Genomic DNA, 22,146 nt, shown 5'->3' on the forward strand with positions numbered 1-22,146 from the left:
GTTCAAACTCCCAATAGGTCAAAGAGCTCAAATGAGAAGACCAATTTCACTCTACTTGCTGCAAGTTTCTTTGTCTATCGCAAGTCCAATAGCCAGTCCTATTACTATTCTCCACAAGGAACATCCCCCAGGCACAACTCTCTTCTATGTACAACTCATTATCTCAATTTCCTTGGTTCTGTCTGGTGGCTTATTTGCTGGGTCAGTTAGGTTTCGATAAGCCATTTCCACTCTCACACCACTCCAGTCTCACTCTCGGTATCCTCTCCCTCGATGACTTGAACTTGAAAGTCCTTGAAACTTCGGGCGAATCTCAAACTGAAAGGGATCACGCAAAGCGTTTAATTAACCTTTTGTCTCTCGGTAGACATTGGATTCTCTCCGTTCTCCTCCTCTCCAACTCGGTCGTAAACGAAGCACTTCCAATCTTCCTTGATAGCATCCTTGGCGGTGGTTATGTGGGTTTTACACTTGTTCGTATCGCTCATTTCTCATTCTCCCTCAGTCTGCCATTTTCATTTCCACAGCTTCTATCTTCATGTTTGGAGAGTGCGTTTTCTGCTATTCCCCCGTTTTAACCACTCTGACTCTCCCACTCCCACAGAATAATACCTCAGTCTATCTGCGCCAGACACGGCTTAGCCATCGGCTCCTTCTTCTCCCCTCTCGTCTTGATCCTCTGTTACCTCACCTCTCCAATCACATACCCCCTCTCAAAACTCCTTGATTTCATTTTAGGCTCTCAGCACGACACTACTTGTCAGTTTCTCTGTTTTTCTTGCCCTTTTGCATATGTCTCACCCATCCTCCAGACAAAAAGGCTGAACTCAAGTCTTTCTTGAATCTACACAGATATGGCGTTGAGCCTTTACAAGACGACGAGATCAATATCATGGAGGCTTGCTTGTCACTTAATGAGAAGAAAGTCATGGACATCATGACCCCCATTGAAGATGTCTACAAATTATCAAGTGATCAAGTTGTCGATGGTGTTGTGATTGACAAAATCTTGCATCACGGTTATTCGAGAATCCCGATTCACACCCCTAACAATCCTACACGCTTCATTGGTATGCTCCTAGTTAAGAAGCTCATCAAATATGATCCTGAAGATAAGTGGCTTGTCAGTGACTTTGCGCTGTGTGAGTTTGTTAAAAGCACTCAAGCTACCTGCTAATCTCTCCCCTTTAGCCGTCTTGCCAGAAGCTCTACCAAACATCAGCTGCTTCCAGGCCTTAGACTACTTCCAGACTGGTCGTGCCCACCTTCTCGTGATTACTGAACACCCAGGTGATCTTCAAGGCAGAGGTGTGCTTGGTGTTGCGACTCTCGAGGATGTCCTGGAGGAGATTCTTGGGGAAGAGATTATCGACGAGTCTGATAGGTTAGTTATGTGTCTGGATAAAGCGTTTCAACTGACTTGGATAATTTGCCCACTCTTAGGATTATGGATAATAGATCGAAAAGACGTGTCGTGCGCACCCACCAATACATCAAGGGTATCTATGAACGTCAGAAAGCAGTCAGGAGAGGCAGTTTACCAGAATCGAGTACGAAGAGTACAAATTCTAGAGCAGAATCACCAGTCGCCAATTTCAGGAAGAAGCATGGCACGTCTACTCCATCCACCAGCACAATGGAGTATGCACGTCCATCTGCGACTGTGATGGACAGCAGTCACCCTATTAGTAGCACCAACACTAACACCAACACTAATACTAACAGCACTGTGGCCAATATGTCAAACGAGGATCTAGTGGAGAACCTCACTGACGAGAATACAGCACTCATTAAAAGTCCAGCTGCTAGACATCCAACTAACAGTAGCAATAGAGCGAAATTCACAACTTCGGTTGTCGGTTCACCTACACACTCTGAAAGAGACAATAACAACTATGGATCCGTTGCTTGATATGCATTCTAACTTTATGATTTACCTTTGATATACTCGCAAACACGTATACACGCGCTTACTAGAAATTACTTTAACATTCAACCATTTTATTGTAAATAATGATGCATATTCATATACAGATTATAAATAAAATTATTAATATGGTGAACGCAATCAAGATGGTGGCTACTGCTCGTCTTGATCAGGCATGTGGAACGGGAATTGAGCAAATTGGTGCTGATCGTGCTGCTGCGAAGCAAGTTGTTGAGCAAATTGCTGAGCTTGCTGGGCCTGTTGAGCTTGTTGAGCCTGTATAATTTGCTGAGGCTGTAAGAATTGCGGTGGTAGTTGCGGTACTGCTGAAGCTTGAGGTGATGATTTGTTACCAACGTTGATCTTTACTTTAGATGCAGACGCAGACGCAGCATTGGTTGGAGTACCAGGCTGTGAAGTGCCAGGCGTTCCTGCCTGCGATTGCATTTGCGCTTGTCCTTGCCCTTGAGCTTGGGGAGTACCCAACCCACCAACATTATTAGCATCAAGTGTAGATGGCAGACCACTCGCGAATCCTGGTGTTGCAGCTACTGTAGGTGTTGGTAACTGTGCAGCTGCACTAGGTGATGGCTGAGCATTAGGACCGTGGAATTGAGCCCACAGTGGACATTTTCTGTTTGTTTTCATGTGTCCTATTTGTCCACAGTTTCCACATTTACGCGTCGTGTCTGATTTAGTCGTTGTCTTCATCTGCAGTGGCTCTCCACCGGCTGACGTAAGCTGCTGGTTCTTGCGCTGCAGTCTACGCTCTTGGTTGCGACGCATCAGATTGATCTTTTCCTCAATCATCTTGGCGCGACGCTTGTCTAACTCTTCATCTCCCGTTGGCTCAATCTTATCGACGTCGAGTGATTGATCTTCGATGATTTGTCTCTTACGTACGTATGCACTTATTACTGCCGAGTCCTCAACTATTTCTGTCTGCCAGCTGCCGTTGATCTAGAACATTTGTTAATAGTACACGGCGTGCGATGTGAGTTACCCACCAATCTTCTTACTTTGAGCACTTTAGAGCCATGCTGCGACTTGGCCTTCTCTTTCTCTTCGTCTGCTTCCTTCTGCGCACGCTGGTGACTGGCGAATGCCTCCTCATCCCTCCTGTCGAGCTTTGGTGCAACTGGGTTAGAAAGCGCCTTGAATTGAGCTTTCCAAATTCTGGCTATCTCCTCCTTGTAAACTTTCTGCTGCTCAGCGACAGTATATCTATGTGCGTGTTTCGGCCTGTTCTCAATATCGGCTCTGACCTTCTCGGGATCTTCACCCGCTCTCAAAAAAATATCCTTCATAGACACTCTGATAAATGAGAATGCCTCACCCCTCCCACTCGGATCACCCTCTCCATATAGCTTAAGCATAGCTTTCGACTGGGTGGCATTGACGAAGTTCTTGGTAGTAATCCACGGTGCGAGTTGCTGCTCGATTGATAACTTGGTCTCATCACCTGCCGTCGTGTCCTGATTCTCATCCTCGACATTACCATAACCAGCATCGAGCAAGCGACGTTGACCGACTTGCATAGCCTCACACAAAGCCACGTACTCTGGACTTACGAGTTTCAAGATCTCTTCATTCTCCGGTATCTTGGCCGTTGGCTTGAGACGCCAGAAACCAGCGTGCTCACCCTTACGGTTGTATTCCATGAATTCTTTCAGACGCTGACGCATCTGCATCTCGTTTTGGTCCTGAAAGTATTTCCACAATCGGTCGAGAATCAGTCTCTCGCCCTTTGTGCGCTTTAACAGCTTGTATGCAATAGCCTGCAGTCTATACTTGGTGGTGTTGGTGATCATACGCGAGTGCGGCCCAGGCACTGCAGTAACGGGGTACGTCTGCCCAACGAGAAAGACGTTCTTGATTTCGCGTATAAAGTAGCACGTCTCGTTCTTGGATGTGGACCTGATCACGAGGAAATCGGTGTGGTTTGGCTGGTGCCTGAAAAGGGGAGCTCTGATTAGGTTATTGTACAGCGTAGGAATTGTCTGACCCGAGTCTACAAAACCAAGCTTCATGAATGGAGACTCATCCGCAACGTCGAGCACGAACGGCTCACCAAAGTCAGACTTAGGCACATGGTCGTCGTGCTGGTCTTTTTTGCGGTAGTAGTTGACGAGCACACTGCCCATACCAAAGTTGGACATGATTGATGGATACTCCTCGGAATACTCCCATAATGCGTAGTTACTACCATCTTTGAGCGTGAGGTCTTTCGTCGTGTGCAACAACTCAGCTCCACCATCTACCTTGGCTGCGCGTCGCTTCTCTTTGTCCTTCTTCTTTTTGTTGCTACGCACCTTGGAGAAACGCTGCTCGACGTTGATTGGGAACATGAGAGTAGGACGATGGAAACTGCGTGCTTCATTCTTGCTTAAACGTGTCTTGTAGAATGGCAGTTGCAGCTTGAGGGCTGGGTATGCATGCTGGACGTCTATCTGAGAGAAAGTCTGTCTGATTCTGTGCTTAGGTGCTGTAACTGACTGCTCGTAAAGATGGTCATTGGAGAGGTTGAATGGATCAGCTGATGTAGATGTTATTGCATTTGCATTTTGTTGCTCTGTATCTTCATCTAACTCTTCAAACATGAGAGAAGGATCATTCATGTCGAGTGTGAGCTTTACGAAAGAGTCTTGTGGTTTCATCTTCTCATTGAATATGATAGATTGTGTCCAGTCTTGGTTCATCAGTGATCCGTTTGGTGGTAGAGTCGCAATCATCGGAATACCATTTTTGATATGTGGGGGAACTGGAGGTCCCGCACTCCACTTAATATTATCCTCCCAGTCAGCAAGATCGACCAAGCTGAGCTCCTTTGTATCGTTGACATGATCAGGTGTCTCTTTATGCTTGCTCTCAGAGTCGCGGTGGGTATTAGGACTCCAAACTCTACTGACAAGGTGGTCGAGATGCGTTGGTTTTGGTGCTGTTGGTGGTAAAGCGCGGTTGAAGAGATCTTTAGTAGACGGAGCTTGTTGGAAATGTACGTGTATGCTAGGTGGCTGGATAGATTTACGATTTGAGTTCATTTTGCGTCTCTTTTGCCCACGATTGGAGAATAGGTGAGTAAAGTTGAGTACCTTTTCAGCGTCGAATGCAGGGAAGATTTCTTTGACGTCGATCATTTTGGCATCTTGTTGGGTCGTAGGTTGTTGTGCATCGGGATCGACATCGACGTCGATATCGCGATCAACACCGTCATCAACGTCATCATCGGCGTCGTCATCAGCGTCGACGTCCTCATCTGGATGATATGGCTGTTCATCAATGGCGTCGAAGTCGTCGTCGTAGTCGTCGTCTTCGCCTCTAGCTTTTAGTTGGCTGGGATGAATGACTTCATCAGGAAGATCCTCATCCATATCATCCTCCAAGTCATCACCGACGTTTGCATCAATTTGTTCATCGTTACCTGCATCGTCTGCGTCTTCAGCGTCATCACCGAATAGATCATCATTTTCAATTTGATCCTTTGAAATTTTAGAAGAGCCACCTAAGCCAAAAGCTTTGAGGTAGCTGGGGTCGTAACCTTCAAGCTCACTTCCGATGAGATCGTTGAGTGCTAGACCACCGAGGGAAGAGATGGCAGAGGATTCATCCTAGGATTTGTGAGTGGGTGGAGTGCAGGTAGGTATTCACAGCCACTAACTTGATTATTCCCCATTTCCTTGAATTAATCGATTCAAGGATGATGGACGTTGAGTGGAACGAGGAGATGGAGAGAGATGGAGGTACAGCTGAATCTGTAGCAGCAGCAGTAGCAACAGTGATACTATTCGAATTAAATTGAATAAAGTATTTCATTTAAATTGATCAAATTCTCAATATTCATCTCAACGATATCAAGCTATTTGTGCTGGAAATTGGATAGTAGATATAGTGTTACGAGTAGCTTATCAATGATAGCATAGCAGCCACACATGCCTAACACATCCAACAAACCCAGCAAACCCAAACAAAGCCATTCGAACGACGTGGAATTTTAGCGAAAAAGGAATTAACAGTATAATTATTGAAATAAAGTTAATTTGCACGTAAGTTTAATTAAACTGCATTCAAATGCACGCTCGGGTCGATTAACCGTGGAATCGCAGTGTCCGTAGATACCGCAGTGGCGTAAAAGTGATGTGAATTGGGTATATATTGAATTCAATACCCACTAAAAACCCATTAGATACAAATCACAGTCTCAACCAATTGATGACGCAATATCAGATTTTAGTGCATCGATTTGGTTTAAAATTGGCTTAAAATGAATCGGAATGATCCGGTTTAATACAGATTCTTGTAGATTGTATTTTGATTAAAATTTAAATATAAATGATGTTACAAGTGATTCGGAGTTCGTCCAACTCTCTTCAACACCACCAACAAGTACGATATGTCACAAGAATCTGTCGCTGAGTGAGTTTAAATGGTTTATTCAATAATCCCGTCTAACATAAATCCCAGTATCGGTCTGATGTATGTTGAGTGCATGTGCTGTGCTGATCACTTACTCACCCACTCACAGCGGCTTAGCCGTTATGGGCCAAAACCTAATCCTCAACATGGCTGATAAGGGCTATCAAGTCGCTGCTTACAATCGTACAACTTCCAAGGTTGACGATTTCTTAGCCAACGAGGCACACGGTGTGTCAAACACAGACACGAGAAGCCAGACTAACGGAATCACAGGTAAAGCAATCGTTGGTGCTCACTCTATTGAGGAATTCTGCAAGCAACTCAAGAGACCACGTAAGATTATTCTTCTCGTCAAGGCTGGTCCTGCTGTTGATTCTTTCATCGATCAACTCAAACCTTTCCTTGAAAAGGGCGATATCGTCATTGACGCTGGTAACTCTCACTACCCTGACTCTATTCGTCGCACTCAAGAACTCCAAAAGGAAGGCCTTCTCTTCGTTGGCTCTGGTGTCTCAGGTGGTGAAGAAGGCGCTCGTTGGGGTCCTTCCATCATGCCAGGTGGTAACCCAGACGCCTGGCCACACATCAAAGAAATCCTTCAAAAGACTTCTGCTCAAGTAAATGGTAATGAACCTTGTTGCGATTGGGTTGGTGATGAAGGTGCTGGTCACTACGTTAAAATGGTTCACAACGGTATCGAATACGGTGATATGCAAGTCCTCGGTGAAGCTTATGATATCCTCCTTCGTGGTGTTGGTTTCTCTCACGATCAAGTTGCTGATGCTTTCAAGCAATGGAACTCTGGTGTTCTTGACTCCTTCTTGACTGACATCACTGCTCAAATTCTTGAACACAAGACTGACGGTGAAGCTACCGTTGATTCCATCCTCGATGCCGCTGGTCAAAAGGGTACTGGTAAGTGGACCGGTGTCAATGCACTCGACCTCGGTACACCTGTTACCCTCATCGCTGAAGCTGTCTTTGCTCGTTGCGTCTCTTCATTGAAGGATGAGCGTCAAACTGCTGCTCAAAAACTCAAGGGACCTGCAAAGGAGCAATTCTCAGGTGACAAAGCTGCTTTCGTCAATGACCTCCAACAAGCTCTCTATGGTGCCAAGATTATCTCATACGCTCAAGGTTTCCTTCTCTTCCGTGAAGCTGCTAAGGAATACGGCTGGAAGCTCAACAACGCAGGTATCGCAAAGATGTGGCGTGGTGGATGTATCATCAAGTCAGTTTTCCTTGGTGACATCTCCAAGGCATACGAGCGTAACCCACAACTCGAGTCACTCTTATTCGATGATTTCTTCGTAAAGGCACTCGAAAACGCTCAAGCTGGATGGAGACGTGTGGTTGCACAAGCTACTCTCTGGGGTATCCCAACACCAGCACTCTCATCATCCCTCTCTTTCCTCGACTCTTACAGATCTGCTGACCTTCCATCCGCTTCCCTTATTCAAGCTCAACGTGATTTCTTCGGCGCTCACACTTTCCAAGTTAAGGACTCGGCCAAATCTGACAAATTCATCAAGGGTCAACCAAACCACTTGAACTGGACCGGTAGAGGTGGACGTGTTGCGTCATCTGCTTACGCTGCTTAAACAATGATATAAAGAGATTTTTACTTTTATAATTAATGCAATGCTTTGCAATCTACATGTGAATAGTGATTAGTAATGCCGGCTGTAAGGATTAATGTGAATGCATTTCGAATAAATATCTATCTATCTATAGTGTAAGTGTAGGTGTGAAGGAAAGGCATATCGTAAGACGTTAGACGTAACAAACTAAGTATAGATTACCACCTAGGCGGGTTGCTTAGCAGCACCAGCATCAACGCCAGCATCTGTTTTAACCGCAGCCTCCTCTTGATCCTCAAGGTACATCTGATCAATCAGTCGATCTATGTCTGGGATTGCAGAGTATCTCAAACCGACTTCACCAAAAACAGATATCTGTCGATGGTGATGATCGATAGACACTATATTTTGAAGGAATGAAGGCTGTGTGGCACGGTTTAAATCGTAAACCTGACCATTTCCGAGATGTATTCTAACTTGACCATCTTCGTACACTAACAACTCCCCAATTTCACCCTCAGCGTCGTCATCTTGGCTGATTTGGTCGAGTTTTGAAAGGTCAGGTTTGGTGTCAGGTTTTTTGTCTTGATCTTTCTTTGTGTCCTTTTCTTTTTCTTTATCGTCTTCATCTTGATTTTTTTCTTGATCAGCCCCAGCAAATGACACCCGCTTGTCGGTGTTTGCTTGTTTGGGTGGTGCAGAAAACTTTGGAAAAGTCTTTGGGAATTGAAGGAAGAGCATTTTATCCTCATCAGCATCTAAAGCAGCTGTAAAGTCGTAAGCAACGTCCTCAGTCTCATCTTCTTCTTCTGAAGCACTAAGATCGAGACCACCTTTGGCTATATCTTCAACATCAGCCTGCTCAACGTCATCATCTTCATCTTGTTTCATCTCATCAACGTTTCCATCTGGATCAGGTTTAACTTTCGGTTTAATGTCTTTGTTCAGATGCTTTTTCTTCTTATCTTTTTTATTATCAAACTTGTAATGCTCTTTAGGTATAGAAGTAGGAGCATTTTGATCGAGAGATGCAACTTGTTGAATATCGATAATTTCCATACCTTCATCCTCATTTTCAGAGTATTGCTCGGGGTCATCTTTAACAGTAGCACCTCTATCACCTGCTAAGCGTGAAGGTTTACCAGCGCCGGTGAGTTGAGCAGATTCTTTCTGCATAGCCTGCCTATTACCACCAACGGTGATACCTGAAGCTTGAGCAGAACGAGCTCTACCCATTCCAGCGTTCTTTGAAGGACCCATAGCGAAAGGACCGGATGCAGTCATTTGAACTTCACCTCTACCACGACCTCTACCTCGTGTAGAATCGCCTCTTCCTCTACCCCTTCCTCTACCGCTAGAAGGATCCGAAGTGGGTTCTGGCTTGACTTCTGTGGGCTTCTTTCGTGGTTGAATTTTAGGCGCAAACTTCATTTTAGCGGTGCCTGCTTTAGTTTGTGAGGAGTATTCATTGGTGCGTGTGGAGGTGGATGGATTTGGATTTGAGGTGTGCAAAGTGCCGATGTTAGCTGGATTTGGATTTGAATTTGAGTTTTCATTTGGATTTTCATTTGACATGATGGTTCAATTGATAGCCCCAACGTATGTTATCTGCTTACGACCATGTCAAGTTAGTTTTAAATTAATTGAAATTGAAAATATTCATAATCCTTATAATCCTTATAGGCCCTGGAAATAATTCAACCAACGACGACGAGGTTAAAGCAGATATCCTCAGAAGACACCTCGTTTCAAAGGAGCAAAGGCAGCGATCAAGTGATAATAATATCAATGACAATGACGATGACGACGATAACGATCTCGATAATGATCATGACTCTTTCTCTGCTCCTCTACACGTCCCTGGTGCTGATATCACTCATCACCTATACGCATGGGAAAGGCAACATAGAAATTCTACTTCTATTAGACCACGGAGCATGTCTTTCTCAAATGTTCAATCTGCTTTAGAGTCTCAATCTGAGAATGAAGTTGATCACTCTCTAGGCTATCTCAGGCATCCAGGTGGTTTTAGAAGGCAATATATTGCAAATAGAGCACGTGAAAGGGGCGTCGAACACCCTGAATTCGCAAATACCTCTTTTGTCGATTACTTAGCTTTATTTGGTCACTTTGCAGGTGAAGAATTGGAAGAATTGGAAGAATTAGATGAATCTGATGAGTCTCAACACTCTCAACACCCTCAAGAATCCTCCAGACTCCCTAGAAAACCACGTGATGAACGTGATCCTCTAATTCCTAGACCTATCCCTGTTAGAAGAAGATCCACTTCTGCTGCCCGGCGCGGCACAGCAAGCATCACACAGGCTGTTTTGATGCTTCTCAAATCTTTCATTGGTACTGGCATTCTCTTCCTAGGTAGAGCCTTTCTCAATGGTGGTCTGTACTTCTCCACCGTTGTCATAATCATCCTAGCACTCGTAAACATGTGGGCATACCTCCTCCTCATACACACCAGCTACAAAGTACCTGGCTCGTTTGGTGACATCGGCGGTATCCTTTATGGCAATAAGATGCGCTTGGCCATTCTCGCTTCAATTACCGTATCCCAGATGGGTTTCGTGTCTGCATATACCGTCTTCGTTGCTGAAAATCTCCGTGCATTCGTAATAGCAGTGAGCGAAAGTAACCTCAATCTGCCTACTCTTCTCTTCATTCTTATCCAGATTCCCATTCTCACACCACTCGCACTCTACCGCAACCTTACCAAACTCTCACTCACAGCGCTCATCGCCGACGTCTTTATCCTTTTCGGAATTATCTATCTCTTTAGTCAGGAGATAGCAGTGATCGCGAGCAACGGAATAGCCAAAGATGTTGTTCTGTTCAACTCTGAGTCATACCCTCTCTTTATGGGTACTGCCGTATTCGCATTCGAGGGAATAGGGTTGATCATACCTGTAGTGGAATCGATGCGTGAGCCACGGAAATTCCCATATGTGTTATCGGGAGTAATGATAGTACTTACTGCGCTATTTGCGAGTAGCGGGTTCCTTAGTTATGCTGCATTTGGGAGCAAGATCCAGACAGTAGTAATATCGAACCTGCCACAAGACAACCGCTTCGTGCAGTCAGTTCAATTTCTCTACTCTCTCGCTATTCTCCTCAGTATACCTCTCCAGCTTTTCCCAGCAGTGCGTATCATGGAGGCTGGTATATTTGTCGAGAGCGGCAAATTCAGTAATAAGGTCAAGTGGAAGAAGAATCTCTTCAGATTAGCTGTGGTGTTCGTTTGTATTGTCGTTAGTATTTGCGGTGCGAGCGATTTAGATAAGTTTGTCTCGCTTATCGGTTCAGGTGAGTTGGTTCTTTGAATTGATTGGCTTCTCCTTCTCACACCTCATACCTCACAGTTGCGTGCGTTCCCCTCTGCTTCATTTACCCTCCCCTCCTCCATCTTAAGGCGTGTGCGCGGACGACTTTCGCTAAAGCCGCTGACATTCTCCTCCTCGTGTGCGGCGTCCAGCTCGTCATCTTCACCGCGTCACTCACTATCGCCTCTATGATGGACTGAGACAGTTGTTTTGAGATATACATAGCTTGTTGTCATACTTAGTCATACGTAGTCTGTACCATGTATCTGGAAATTGTTACAATGAGATATAGAAATACCAAGTGAGAGTTGAGTGGTGATAAAAACGAGTGTCGATATCGAGTTTAGTTTGTGTACTTAGCCTAGTGTAGATAATCAGTGCGAAGAGCGTGAATAGAGATTTTGGAATGTCCAATGAAAGAAATTAACGTCTCTTAGAGAATGACTTTTGAAGTAGCAACAACACCCTATCTACATCCAGCTGAACATATTCCAAATCAAGCAGGTTGATTCCATCTTTCTGCTTTTCAAGGAGATCATCGATTTTGAGATCCATTTCGAGTATGGCCTTCTCCCTGCCTTTGTAATGAAGAGCGATGATAAAAGTGCCTGGGGTTGGTGATGTAAAGTTAAAGTAGATGTTTGATCTTCTATTTTCAGGTACATTGCTTTGTTTGATAATATCCTCTTTCTCTAGTTGGTAGTGAGTGAAGCGGTACGGGCCGAGGATTTGAGACTTGGCAGTTTTCTTCTCCTTACCACCAACGGTAACGACGCCGACACCACCCGTTGAAGATTTAGCATCTTTCGACGAGTTAATGCGCACATTCGCCAGGTATGCTTTGTAGCTTTCGAGTTGTGAGCGGAGATAATTATTATGGTCGCAAATGGTCTTGTATACGCTATCTAAGGATTTAGACTCAATGAGAACTTTTTCGCGTATGTTTCCGAGATGTGCGAGCTCAGCCTGTACCTCTTCCTGCATGAGGTTGTATTCATCAGCGCGGTCAATGATGCCGATCTCCTCGAGTTCGCGCAACATTTCTTTCACTTTGATCCCTTTCTTCACCAAGACGGGGTCTTTAGTTGTAGCAGCGCGCTCGGCTATCGCGGGCAAATCGACTGGTAGTCTGTCGGCACCCGGCATCGAACGGATCAGCTGGACAAAAATGGATTTGGCCTCCATATAGAGAATGTCGTTCTGCGTTACGTTGCTCTCGGCCATCAGAGCCGTGGTGAGATCTTGGATTGGCGTCTCCCATCTCGAGAACATGGGCAGATTGATCGTGCGGTTGTCTTTGCGGGGCACTGGTCCAGGCGATGGCCCTAATTCGTCTAGCAGTATTCTAAGATGTTGTTTGCTTTGTGGTGCCTGGAGTGTTAATTTTGGTGTCAGTATTGCGCATTCGCCATCCAAACACCCCACTCACAAGTATATCCATATGTTGGACAAGCAGGGAATGGGTATTGTATAATTCATTCAACGTTATATTTATCTGCAACTCTTTCTTACTGAGAGCCATGTATTGGTCCATCTCGAGCTGATCGTAGAAATCACCAACCTCGCAGAGATTATTGAGGAATTGATTAATCCTCGCCTTGTTGTTCTCAACGAAAGGATTTAGCTGCATCATATACGCCTCTTTAGCGTAAGAAGGTTTATTTGCGAGATTCTGAAGCATCTTTGCGATCAGGGTGAGAGTGCGACGAGGGTGTTTAGCAGGGATGCCGTCAACGAGCATGTAAGCCTGTGGGGTGACAATAGCTGGGTTAATAAAGCGCAGAAAGAAGAAACCACCAATCAGAGAGCAAATAGCGTAATCGGTAGCTTGTGGGTATTTTCTTCTAGTGAGAGAACGAATTTGTTTGCAGATCCAACGGATACCATAAGGAACGCTGTCGATGGAGTCGATGATAGTGTATAAGAAGGAGTTTGCAATTTCGATGAGCATAGTGATTCTAGGTCTAATGATGGCTTGTACGTCGGGGTTATCGGAGGCGACTTCGGTGGAGACGCCACGAGACAAACCAGGAGGTAAGATGCCCTTTTCCTCTTCAATGGAGTTGAGCATTTGTTCATAGACTTTCAAGGGGTTTGTTTCGAGGTTCAAGTCCTTGTGTTCGATGAGGGAGTTGATGCGATCAGCGAGGACGCTCTTGAGGTAGGATTGGCCAGGACCTCTGCGTGTGTAGGTGGTCATCATTCTTGAGACAGGGGTGTTAGCCCTGAGTAAGCTTCCGAACTCGGTAGCAGTCTCAAACTGAGCGGATAAAACGGATTGGAACATGGTTAAGAGGAGGTGCTCTTCACGAGACTCATATTGATTACCGTAGAGGGTGAACATGACAGTTTGTAAGAGTGTGTCGATTTCAGCGAGGCTGACGAGTCTACAGAGCACAGCGATATGACGAGGTTCAGATTGGAGGAGGAAGAAGAGGTTAGCGTATTGCTGTACTTTCTTATCATCAAGCCAACCAGCGTTGTCGTCGTTTTCCTCTAAAGTTGCAGCGACCTCTTCCTTCTCATCTGCAGCCATTCTGTTTTGGATAAGGAGGGCAATTCTACCGTCTAAATACCTAACATCCCTCTCTAGAACGAAATTCTTCTTTGATTGGCTGGATATTTTAGACTTTAAATCTCGTAATTTCTTTTGAGCCCGTGCGAGGTCATCGTCGGCGTCGACGTCCTGCTCAGCGGCCATGGAATAAAGAGCGGTAAATGACTGCCTTTGAGTATTTCTATTTACTTTAAAATCATTTGACATGTTGTTGGTGGTTGACGACCAAGAGCAATAGCAAGAGAACAATGAACACAATCAATAACCCAATGGAAGACAAAAATATGATTATGAAATATTTATGTGCAGGTGGGTTGATAGGGGATTTTGGAATTATTCTAATATTGTTTAGACTGCGCTAGTCCAAATGAAATAAAACCCAGGGAACCCATTAGGTGTAGAGAGTGTGGACATAGAATTATGTACAAGCAGCGTACAAAGAGGAGTGAGTTGGTTTGTTTGACTAATTTTTACAGAACCAGGCTTATAAACTAATAGTGGTGGGTTCTAGTAATTTTATAACACCCAACACAACAACTAAATAAATCCACAGATCCAATTCGATGCTCGTTAATTCATTTAAATTGCCAAACCACGCACAGCAACTACCACCAATCCAAGTATCCTACCCAACTCAACTCACAACCTTCTCAATCAACAAAGATAGATATATTTTGTATAATAATTCTCAATTATCTTATTATAATGATGCTAGATTGAGTATTGGCAGTGACTTGAATTTTGGCGTTGAAGGGATGGTTTTCAATGAAAATATTGAACACCTAGACAACCTATTACTGGCAATTGATCATTATAAATTAGATTGGTGGTCTTATAACGTTATCACCTTCAGAGGCATCCTCACTAAGCTAACAACGGCTTTGTACAACTACGATGACAACTGGTGTCTCAATTGTATGCTCATCCACAATTCCATATTTATCAGCGACAATTCACCACCAGCTAAACCATCCTCAGAATGGCACAAAAGGGCCATGTACAATGGCTACGCCTTCGAAGGTCTAGCCACTGGTGCACCTCACACTCCGACAAACAATTCGGCTCAATGGGCAACTATCAATAAACTACGCTTTGGTAAACACAAGATTCTAACTGCAGGGGAAGTTGATTGTGCGTCTACCGATCAATTCCATCAACAACACCTCTACACTCCCCATCAAGATGACTACATTGAACTTAAGACATCCATTCAAATCCAATCCCCCGCCCAACAAGACCGATTCGATCAGAAGCTGCTCAAGTTTTACTTTCAGAGTTATCTATTAGGTGTCCCAGTTAGTTTGAGTAAGGGTGAAAATATTCACTAACAACCACTTAGAAAATAGTTGTCGGATTCAAAAACAAAAGCGGTATTCTAGTCGATGTGAAGGAGTACGATACGCTATCACTCCCTAATCTCGTTCGCGGGAGTAACTACGCATGGAACCACAAAACCTGCACTAGTCTTGCCGAAATGCTGATTGAGTTTGTGCGCGAGACCATCACGTCTATTGGGGATGAAAGCAAGATGTACAAAGTGTTTTACAGCGCAGCTGATCGCACAATCTCAATCCAAGTCACTCATCTCGATGACATCTCTTACCCCACTCCCGACCCTTTCCCGCGGTATGGCTTCATGCCTGCTCATTTGCATGCACGTATGCGCGAATGTGTGCGCTAGTTTGCTAGTTTTCCAATATGCGCATATATATCCGTGTTATCGTCTTGTTCGACTATTACATTCCCGTTTCTATCCTTTTTCTAGAGCATTAGCACCCACTCATTGACCTTGCACCTCTTTCACCCCCCACTCCCCATCAAATGACTTGATATCCCACTCAGACACGCCAATACCACCGCCAAGCTCAATCCACTTATCCGACATCTTCTTTTTACGCTCATCGACGAAATCCATAAGCTGTGACCAGTATTTATCGTGATCGTAGACACTCAAATCGACATTCCCGCCAAAACTGTCCTCTAGCTGAGATTTATCTACCACATGCGAGACGTCATTCGAGAAGGACAGTTTCTCTCTGGTAACGGGGTCGAGGAGGGGCGAGATAATTTTAAACATCCACGTGACGACGGCTGGAAGGTTAATAACGAAAGCAGTTCCCAGTGTTTCTGGGTAATGATCGGCTAGGGCATAAAGTACGCCTTTTGACGTGGCGAGCGACGGACCCTTAGCCTTCTTAGCGTAATTGATAAGCAGACTGACGGTTTCCACGCCTCTCGGAGCGCATATTTTAGCCAATTCGAGCATAAAGAAAGCATGATCAGTTTGCCGGGTGCTCTCCTCTGTGTTCTGTCTATCCGGCTTCATGTACCAGAGGGGGCGGGCCAAGTTATCGAATCCGCACAGGAGCTGCTTGCCCGTGAGCTGCTCGGGTGCTATATAGTCGCCGCTCATCAATTTGCCTCCCTCGTTGAGTCCTATAGTGCGACGCCAGATTAGGGTCTTTTGTAATCGCTCGATCGTCGTCACAGTGTTCCATCTCGTCGCTCGCAGATAGCGCAACATGCATTCTCTAGTTAAGAATCGCTCTTCTACCCCGCTTATTCCCGCAGGAGTATTATCATTCTCGCTCATAGGGAGAGTGTTGAGTTGGCGCATCGCTGTTAGCACCAAATCATACTTTTCCTCTTGCTCACCCGTCAGCGCTGCTGGCTTTTGCGGCGGTTTTGCGCTGCTTGGTGGGTGTATTGGAAGATCGATCATGGCAGACGCGGTGAGAGGTGCGTGTACATATATATAAACATAAATATCATTACAATGCCATCAAATTGAAAAAAAATCAAGCAAATCAAATGACTCACGCTTTCCCGGAATATTCCCCAGAAGCGTAATTATCATTAGACATTCCCCCGATGCTCCTCTTCCTGGCCTCGATAATCTCCCTATACACTCCATCATGCCCATGGGCGTCTTTCGAGTCATGTGAATGCTTGATGCGTTTCAACTCGCTAACGAAGCTCGTTCCCCAGAAGGAGCTAGTATATTTACTAACGTATTTGAAAAGTTTAGCGTGCTTCTCAGCGCGTTCCTCCGCCGACATGGTGACAGCTTCATGGATGGCGGTAGCCATTTCAGCGATATTCCAAGGATTGACGATACGTGCGCCATGGAAAGACTGTGCAGCGCCTGCGAATTCGCTAAGTATCATAACTCCATGATTAGCGCATTGCGTGGAAATATACTCATAGCTGACCAGATTCATCCCGTCGCGCGTGCTGCTCACGAGACATGCATCGCTAATCGCGTACAGCGCGCAAAGTTCATCGAAAGTGAGTGACTTGTGCATAAAGTGAATGGGCATGAACTCGACTGTACCGAACCGACCGTTTATACGACCTACTAACTCGTTCACACGCGCACGAAGCGTCTGATACTCCTCAACTCCTCCCCGTGAAGGAATCGCGAGTTGCACTAGCACTACCTTGCCAATCCACTCGGGGTGCTGCTGGAGGAATACTTCCAAGGCGTGCAGCTTCTGTGGTACACCTTTTATATAGTCGAGTCGATCTACCCCGCAAATTATCTTCACACCCTCGAATCGCTTCCGAAGTGCTTCGATACGTCGCACCACCCCAGGCGTCTCAAGCATCTCGATAAACTGACTGGGCTCTATGCCAATAGGGAAAGTGCCACAGTGGACGAAACGAGCACCGAATTGAACACCGTTGGGTAGGGCACTAAGACCGAGGATGCGGGTGCATGAGCTGAGAAAGTGCCTTGCATAGTCATATGTATGGAAACCGACGAGATCGCAGTGAAGAATACCAAGGAGAATTTCCCTTCTGACAGGTAGAATTCTGTAGATTTCCGAGCTGGGAAAGGGAGTGTGGAGGAACCAGCCAATTTTGACACCGTGTTTCGGGTGAACGTTGTCTACAACGACGCCATCAATACCTCTATGCAAACGATCGAGTTCTTTATGCGTTTCATGACCAACGTTGTTCTTCTCGATCAAACCACGAAGCATCATAGGCAGGAGCATAAGGTGGTAGTCCTGGACCCAGACAAGGTCACCGGAGCGGACCTGGCTAGTGACGACCTGAGCAAACATGGCATTGGCTGCGCGATAAGCAAACCAGTTGGTCTCGTCAAAGTTCATTTCACCTGGGTGGTAGTGGAAGAGTGGCCAAATCATTTCATTAGCGAATCCATTGTAGTACTTGTCAGCGATGTTGTCTGGGAGGAAGACAGGCTGGCACGAGTATTCATCGCGCAGTCGCTGTGTAACGTGGTCGTGGTCAGCTTCGGGGATTTCGATGCCCAGCCAGCCAATCCAGGTGAAATCCATCTGCTTCTTGCAGCCACTCAATGCGGAAACCAAGCCACCGCTGGATAACTTGAATTCATCTGAGTTGTCGTGTGAGCGTGTGTGTGCTACACGTGGTTCACTCACACTCCCCGTCAAATCTACGAGATACAGTCACAGGGAGCCTGTTGGAAACAACGATAAGCCTATTGGTAGACGTGGACATTAGATGATGGTTGTTGACGATCAACGATGAAAATCAAAGTAATTTATTTGATTTTAACTATTTCAGCGGCCAGCGTAGCTGCTATGGCTGCTGTATTAGATCTCACGCCATCGAATTTCACCGACATCGTTGGTAGAGATAGCGGTGTTCTGGTGGAATTCTATACGCCGTGGTGTGGACATTGCAGTGGGTGGAAGTATCGCTGATTAGAGCCACACGCTTATAATTCAAAAGAGCAGCTAGAGCCGGTGTACAATCAATTGGCAGATTCATTCGCCCATTCAAACCAAATACACATAGCAAAAATTGACTCAGACGAATATAAAAAGTTTGTTAAGAGATGGTCTATCAATTCATATCCTAGTATGTCTGTTTTTGCCTTTTATATCTTCTAACTCTCTCACAGCCATTAAATACTTTCCACCAAACAATGGTCTTCCTGTTGACTACACAGGAGATAGAGATATGAATGGTTTTATCTCCTTCATTAAACACCACTCTCACATACACCCACAATCATCACTCCCATCTCAATCATCGCGCTCCCCGGTTATTGACTTAACCGATGATAATTTTCATTCTTTTGTTTACGCAGACGCCTCCCTCAACACACTCATACTCTTCTATGCGCCCTGGTGCTCTCATTGCAAACGCATACTCCCCGCTTTCGACTCGCTCGGCATCTCTTTTTCCCGTGAAGACAGCTGTCAAGTGGCCAAGATAAACGTCGATGAGAGCTCAAATGCGGATATTCAGAGGAGTTTTAAGATTGGCTCACTTCCCACTTTAAAGTTAGTCAAAGGGTCTGGTGAGGTACTCCATTACGACAAGTCACGTACCCTTGATGCTCTCGTGGACTACGTAAACACCCACTGCAACACCAATAGACAGATTGACGGTAATTTAAATGACAAAGCTGGCCTGGTGGAGGACTTGGACAGCTTAGTGGAGGTGTTTATGCGGGCAAGCGGTGAAAAGAGGTTGGAGATTGCTGAGACGACTGCTCAGGAGCTTGGTCAAGAGATGCACAGCTCGCCGCACACAATTTACCTCCGCATAATGTCTAAAATCATCTCCCACGACGCACACTACATTCCCCGCGAAATTGGCAGACTCGGCAGGCTTCTCGGCTCGCAAATGCTAGACACCAAGAGGGATGAAATTCAAATAAAAATGAATATCCTCAACCACTTTTCTCGCTACCTGCACATTCTCCACACTGAACTATGAAAAACGTGATCATAACAAATTTTACAATTAATTTAAAGTGACGTTCATCGTGCCTATTTTCATCCCGATCATCCGCATTTCGTCTTCTCGCTTCCAACTCCATCACAAACCACGATGACTGCAGAGGACACAGTCTACGTGAACTCTGAGCAGCAGCCGCTGCTCCATGAACATAGCAGCACCAGCACCTCTATCCGACGCAGCAAGAAATGCTACTGTAGCGTCTTGGGTGTGGTAGTTGCCGCATGTCTTTGGATCTGGCTACTCTTCTGGTTCCTGTCCGGCAATGCTCCACCCACTGGCATTCAACTTGGCCACATCAAGCCAAATGCCACTTACTACGACGAGAAGGGTGGCCGCACTATTCTCGTCGGTGATATCCACGGAATGCTTACTCCATTTGAGTGAGTTGGCGTGTTTCTATTGGTTTTACCTTTTTTTTAACTTTTTTTTTTTTAGGAACCTCCTCTACGAATTAGACTACGATCAGGACAAAGACACGCTTATTGCGCTCGGTGATGTGATCGCCAAAGGTTCAAATTCCCAAGGAGTTTTAAACAAATTAGTTGAATTAGATGCACTCGCCGTGCGCGGCAATCACGACCAATTAGTCGTAGAATGGCGCGCTTTCCTCGACCAAGTGGAGAGTGTTAAAGGTGGTGAAGAATGGATCGCGATGGGATGCCCTAAGCGTCTCCGCCCAACTGGCGCGATGAAGCTTCCTAAGCACATGAAGACAAACACCCCTCACTTCCACATCGCACGTAACCTCACCCCGCACACCAAGGAGTTCCTCTACAACACCCCGCTCTACATCCACTTGCCTGACTACGACATGTACGCGGTGCACGCGGGTATGTTATCGGAGGACCCTACAAAGCCTCTCTCAACGTCCAACCCACCTTTCTTAAAGACAGGTCGCGGCGAGATTGACGTCTTCTCCATTCCCCAAAACAACCCAAAGAGTCTCGTTGAAATGCGCAGTATCGACTTGCACGGTAATCCTACACCAGACGACGATGCCGGGCCTGCATGGTACAACTACTGGAACTTCGACATGAGCGGTTGTCGCGAAGAGGACGGATGCACTCCTCAACGTGTTTCGTACGGTCACGCTGCCGGACGCGGGCTCGACCTGAATGCATACACTTTCGGACTCGACACAAGATGCTATGGCGCGGGCAGACTCTCCGCACTCGTTCTCACTGCTGACAGAAAGGCGCAGACAGACTGTCACCGCAACCCACACCAATGCCACGGTGCATATGAAGACTACCAGGATGGTTATGAGGATGTGGACGTCTGTGGCGACTGCGAAGATTGCGATGAATACAGCTACAGCGGCGACTGCGACGATTGTGACGATTCGCTTGACTGCGACGACGACTACAACTACGACGACGACGATAACCTCGTAGCTAGCCGCCGCTGCTGCCACCACTGCTGCTGCTGCCACCACCGCCACTCGCACGGCCACTACAAGCACGGCAAACACGGAAAGAGTGGTAAGAAGGGCAAGAAGGGCAAGAAAGGCAAGCACGGTAAACACGGCAAGTCTGGCAAACACGGTAAACACGCTGACGATGGTGACGATGGTGACGATGGCCAAGATGGCGATGACGGTCAAGACGGCGACGATGGCCACCATGGCTTCCCAGGTCATCCAGGTCGTCCGGGACACGGCGGTCACAGTCACGACGGTTATCCAGGCTACCCAGGTCGTCCAGGCCACGGTGGTAACGGTGGTCACGGTGGACATGGCCACGATGGTGAAGATGGCGACGATGGCCGTGATGGCTACCCAGGTCGCCCAGGTCGTCCAGGCCACGGTGGTAACGGTGGTCACGGTGGACATGGCCACGATGGTGAAGATGGCGACGATGGCCGTGATGGCTACCCAGGTCGCCCAGGTCGTCCAGGCCACGGTGGTAACGGTGGTCACGGTGGACATGGCCACGATGGTGAAGATGGCGACGATGGCCGTGATGGCTACCCAGGTCGCCCAGGTCGTCCAGGCCACGGTGGTAACGGTGGTCACGGTGGACATGGCCACGATGGTGAAGATGGCGACGATGGCCGTGATGGCTACCCAGGTCGCCCAGGTCGTCCAGGCCACGGTGGTAACGGTGGTCACGGTGGACATGGCCACGATGGTGAAGATGGCGACGATGGCCGTGATGGCTACCCAGGTCGCCCAGGTCGTCCAGGCCACGGTGGTAACGGTGGTCACGGTGGACATGGCCACGATGGTGAAGATGGCGACGATGGCCGTGATGGCTACCCAGGTCGCCCAGGTCGTCCAGGCCACGGTGGTAACGGTGGTCACGGTGGACATGGCCACGATGGTGAAGATGGCGACGATGGCCGTGATGGCTACCCAGGTCGCCCAGGTCGTCCAGGCCACGGTGGTAACGGTGGTCACGGTGGACATGGCCACGATGGTGAAGATGGCGACGATGGCCGTGATGGCTACCCAGGTCGCCCAGGTCGTCCAGGCCACGGTGGTAACGGTGGTCACGGTGGACATGGCCACGATGGTGAAGATGGCGACGATGGCCGCGATGGCTACCCAGGCTACCCAGGTTACCCAGGTCGTCCAGGCCACGGTGGCAAGGG

At 46.7% G+C, this 22,146-nt stretch overlaps 10 protein-coding genes across 10 annotated transcripts; 5 read left to right on the forward strand and 5 right to left on the reverse strand.

Annotated features, from left to right (window-relative positions):
* Window positions 1–31: 31 nt before the first annotated feature.
* J056_000343 (Protein MAM3) lies at window positions 32–1,912 on the forward strand (the record flags this gene model as incomplete). The annotated part of the gene is made up of 7 exons (XM_009267741.1): window positions 32–201; window positions 248–458; window positions 506–549; window positions 605–759; window positions 813–1,142; window positions 1,192–1,384; window positions 1,444–1,912. 7 exons carry the CDS (start codon window positions 32–34, stop codon window positions 1,910–1,912), a joined length of 1,572 nt encoding a protein of 523 aa, XP_009266016.1.
* A 168-nt stretch (window positions 1,913–2,080) lies between these two features.
* On the reverse strand, window positions 2,081–5,600 carry J056_000354 (Putative transcription initiation factor TFIID kDa subunit; the record flags this gene model as incomplete). Its single annotated transcript, XM_009267752.1, has 3 exons — window positions 2,081–2,887; window positions 2,935–5,535; window positions 5,586–5,600. The coding sequence occupies 3 exons, from the start codon at window positions 5,598–5,600 to the stop codon at window positions 2,081–2,083; spliced, it is 3,423 nt and encodes a 1,140-aa protein (XP_009266027.1).
* Window positions 5,601–6,317: 717 nt separating this feature from the next.
* Window positions 6,318–7,941, forward strand: J056_000363 (6-phosphogluconate dehydrogenase, decarboxylating; the record flags this gene model as incomplete). The annotated part of the gene is made up of 4 exons (XM_009267761.1): window positions 6,318–6,340; window positions 6,389–6,400; window positions 6,450–6,568; window positions 6,614–7,941. The coding sequence occupies 4 exons, from the start codon at window positions 6,318–6,320 to the stop codon at window positions 7,939–7,941; spliced, it is 1,482 nt and encodes a 493-aa protein (XP_009266036.1).
* A 204-nt stretch (window positions 7,942–8,145) lies between these two features.
* Window positions 8,146–9,495, reverse strand: J056_000364 (DNA-directed RNA polymerase III subunit RPC4; the record flags this gene model as incomplete). Its single annotated transcript, XM_009267762.1, has 1 exon — window positions 8,146–9,495. The coding sequence occupies one exon, from the start codon at window positions 9,493–9,495 to the stop codon at window positions 8,146–8,148; it is 1,350 nt and encodes a 449-aa protein (XP_009266037.1).
* Window positions 9,496–9,540: 45 nt separating this feature from the next.
* Window positions 9,541–11,452, forward strand: J056_000365 (Vacuolar amino acid transporter 3; the record flags this gene model as incomplete). Its single annotated transcript, XM_009267763.1, has 3 exons — window positions 9,541–9,547; window positions 9,604–11,235; window positions 11,292–11,452. The coding sequence occupies 3 exons, from the start codon at window positions 9,541–9,543 to the stop codon at window positions 11,450–11,452; spliced, it is 1,800 nt and encodes a 599-aa protein (XP_009266038.1).
* A 223-nt stretch (window positions 11,453–11,675) lies between these two features.
* Window positions 11,676–13,953, reverse strand: J056_000366 (GTPase-activating protein; the record flags this gene model as incomplete). Its single annotated transcript, XM_009267764.1, has 2 exons — window positions 11,676–12,623; window positions 12,682–13,953. 2 exons carry the CDS (start codon window positions 13,951–13,953, stop codon window positions 11,676–11,678), a joined length of 2,220 nt encoding a protein of 739 aa, XP_009266039.1.
* Window positions 13,954–14,372: 419 nt separating this feature from the next.
* J056_000367 (Protein RAI1) lies at window positions 14,373–15,490 on the forward strand (the record flags this gene model as incomplete). Its single annotated transcript, XM_009267765.1, has 3 exons — window positions 14,373–14,940; window positions 14,992–15,104; window positions 15,149–15,490. 3 exons carry the CDS (start codon window positions 14,373–14,375, stop codon window positions 15,488–15,490), a joined length of 1,023 nt encoding a protein of 340 aa, XP_009266040.1.
* Window positions 15,491–15,589: 99 nt separating this feature from the next.
* On the reverse strand, window positions 15,590–16,531 carry J056_000368 (CRAL-TRIO domain-containing protein C23B6.04c; the record flags this gene model as incomplete). The annotated part of the gene is made up of 1 exon (XM_009267766.1): window positions 15,590–16,531. The coding sequence occupies one exon, from the start codon at window positions 16,529–16,531 to the stop codon at window positions 15,590–15,592; it is 942 nt and encodes a 313-aa protein (XP_009266041.1).
* Window positions 16,532–16,625: 94 nt separating this feature from the next.
* J056_000369 (Alpha,alpha-trehalose-phosphate synthase 1) lies at window positions 16,626–18,116 on the reverse strand (the record flags this gene model as incomplete). The annotated part of the gene is made up of 1 exon (XM_009267767.1): window positions 16,626–18,116. One exon carries the CDS (start codon window positions 18,114–18,116, stop codon window positions 16,626–16,628), a length of 1,491 nt encoding a protein of 496 aa, XP_009266042.1.
* Window positions 18,117–18,383: 267 nt separating this feature from the next.
* Window positions 18,384–19,530, forward strand: J056_000370 (Protein disulfide isomerase-like 2-2; the record flags this gene model as incomplete). The annotated part of the gene is made up of 3 exons (XM_009267768.1): window positions 18,384–18,486; window positions 18,535–18,663; window positions 18,707–19,530. The coding sequence occupies 3 exons, from the start codon at window positions 18,384–18,386 to the stop codon at window positions 19,528–19,530; spliced, it is 1,056 nt and encodes a 351-aa protein (XP_009266043.1).
* Between the last annotated feature and the right edge of the window lie 2,616 nt (window positions 19,531–22,146).

Source organism: Wallemia ichthyophaga (assembly GCF_000400465.1).
Source record: "Wallemia ichthyophaga EXF-994 unplaced genomic scaffold scaffold1, whole genome shotgun sequence".
NCBI lineage: Eukaryota > Fungi > Basidiomycota > Wallemiomycetes > Wallemiales > Wallemiaceae > Wallemia > Wallemia ichthyophaga.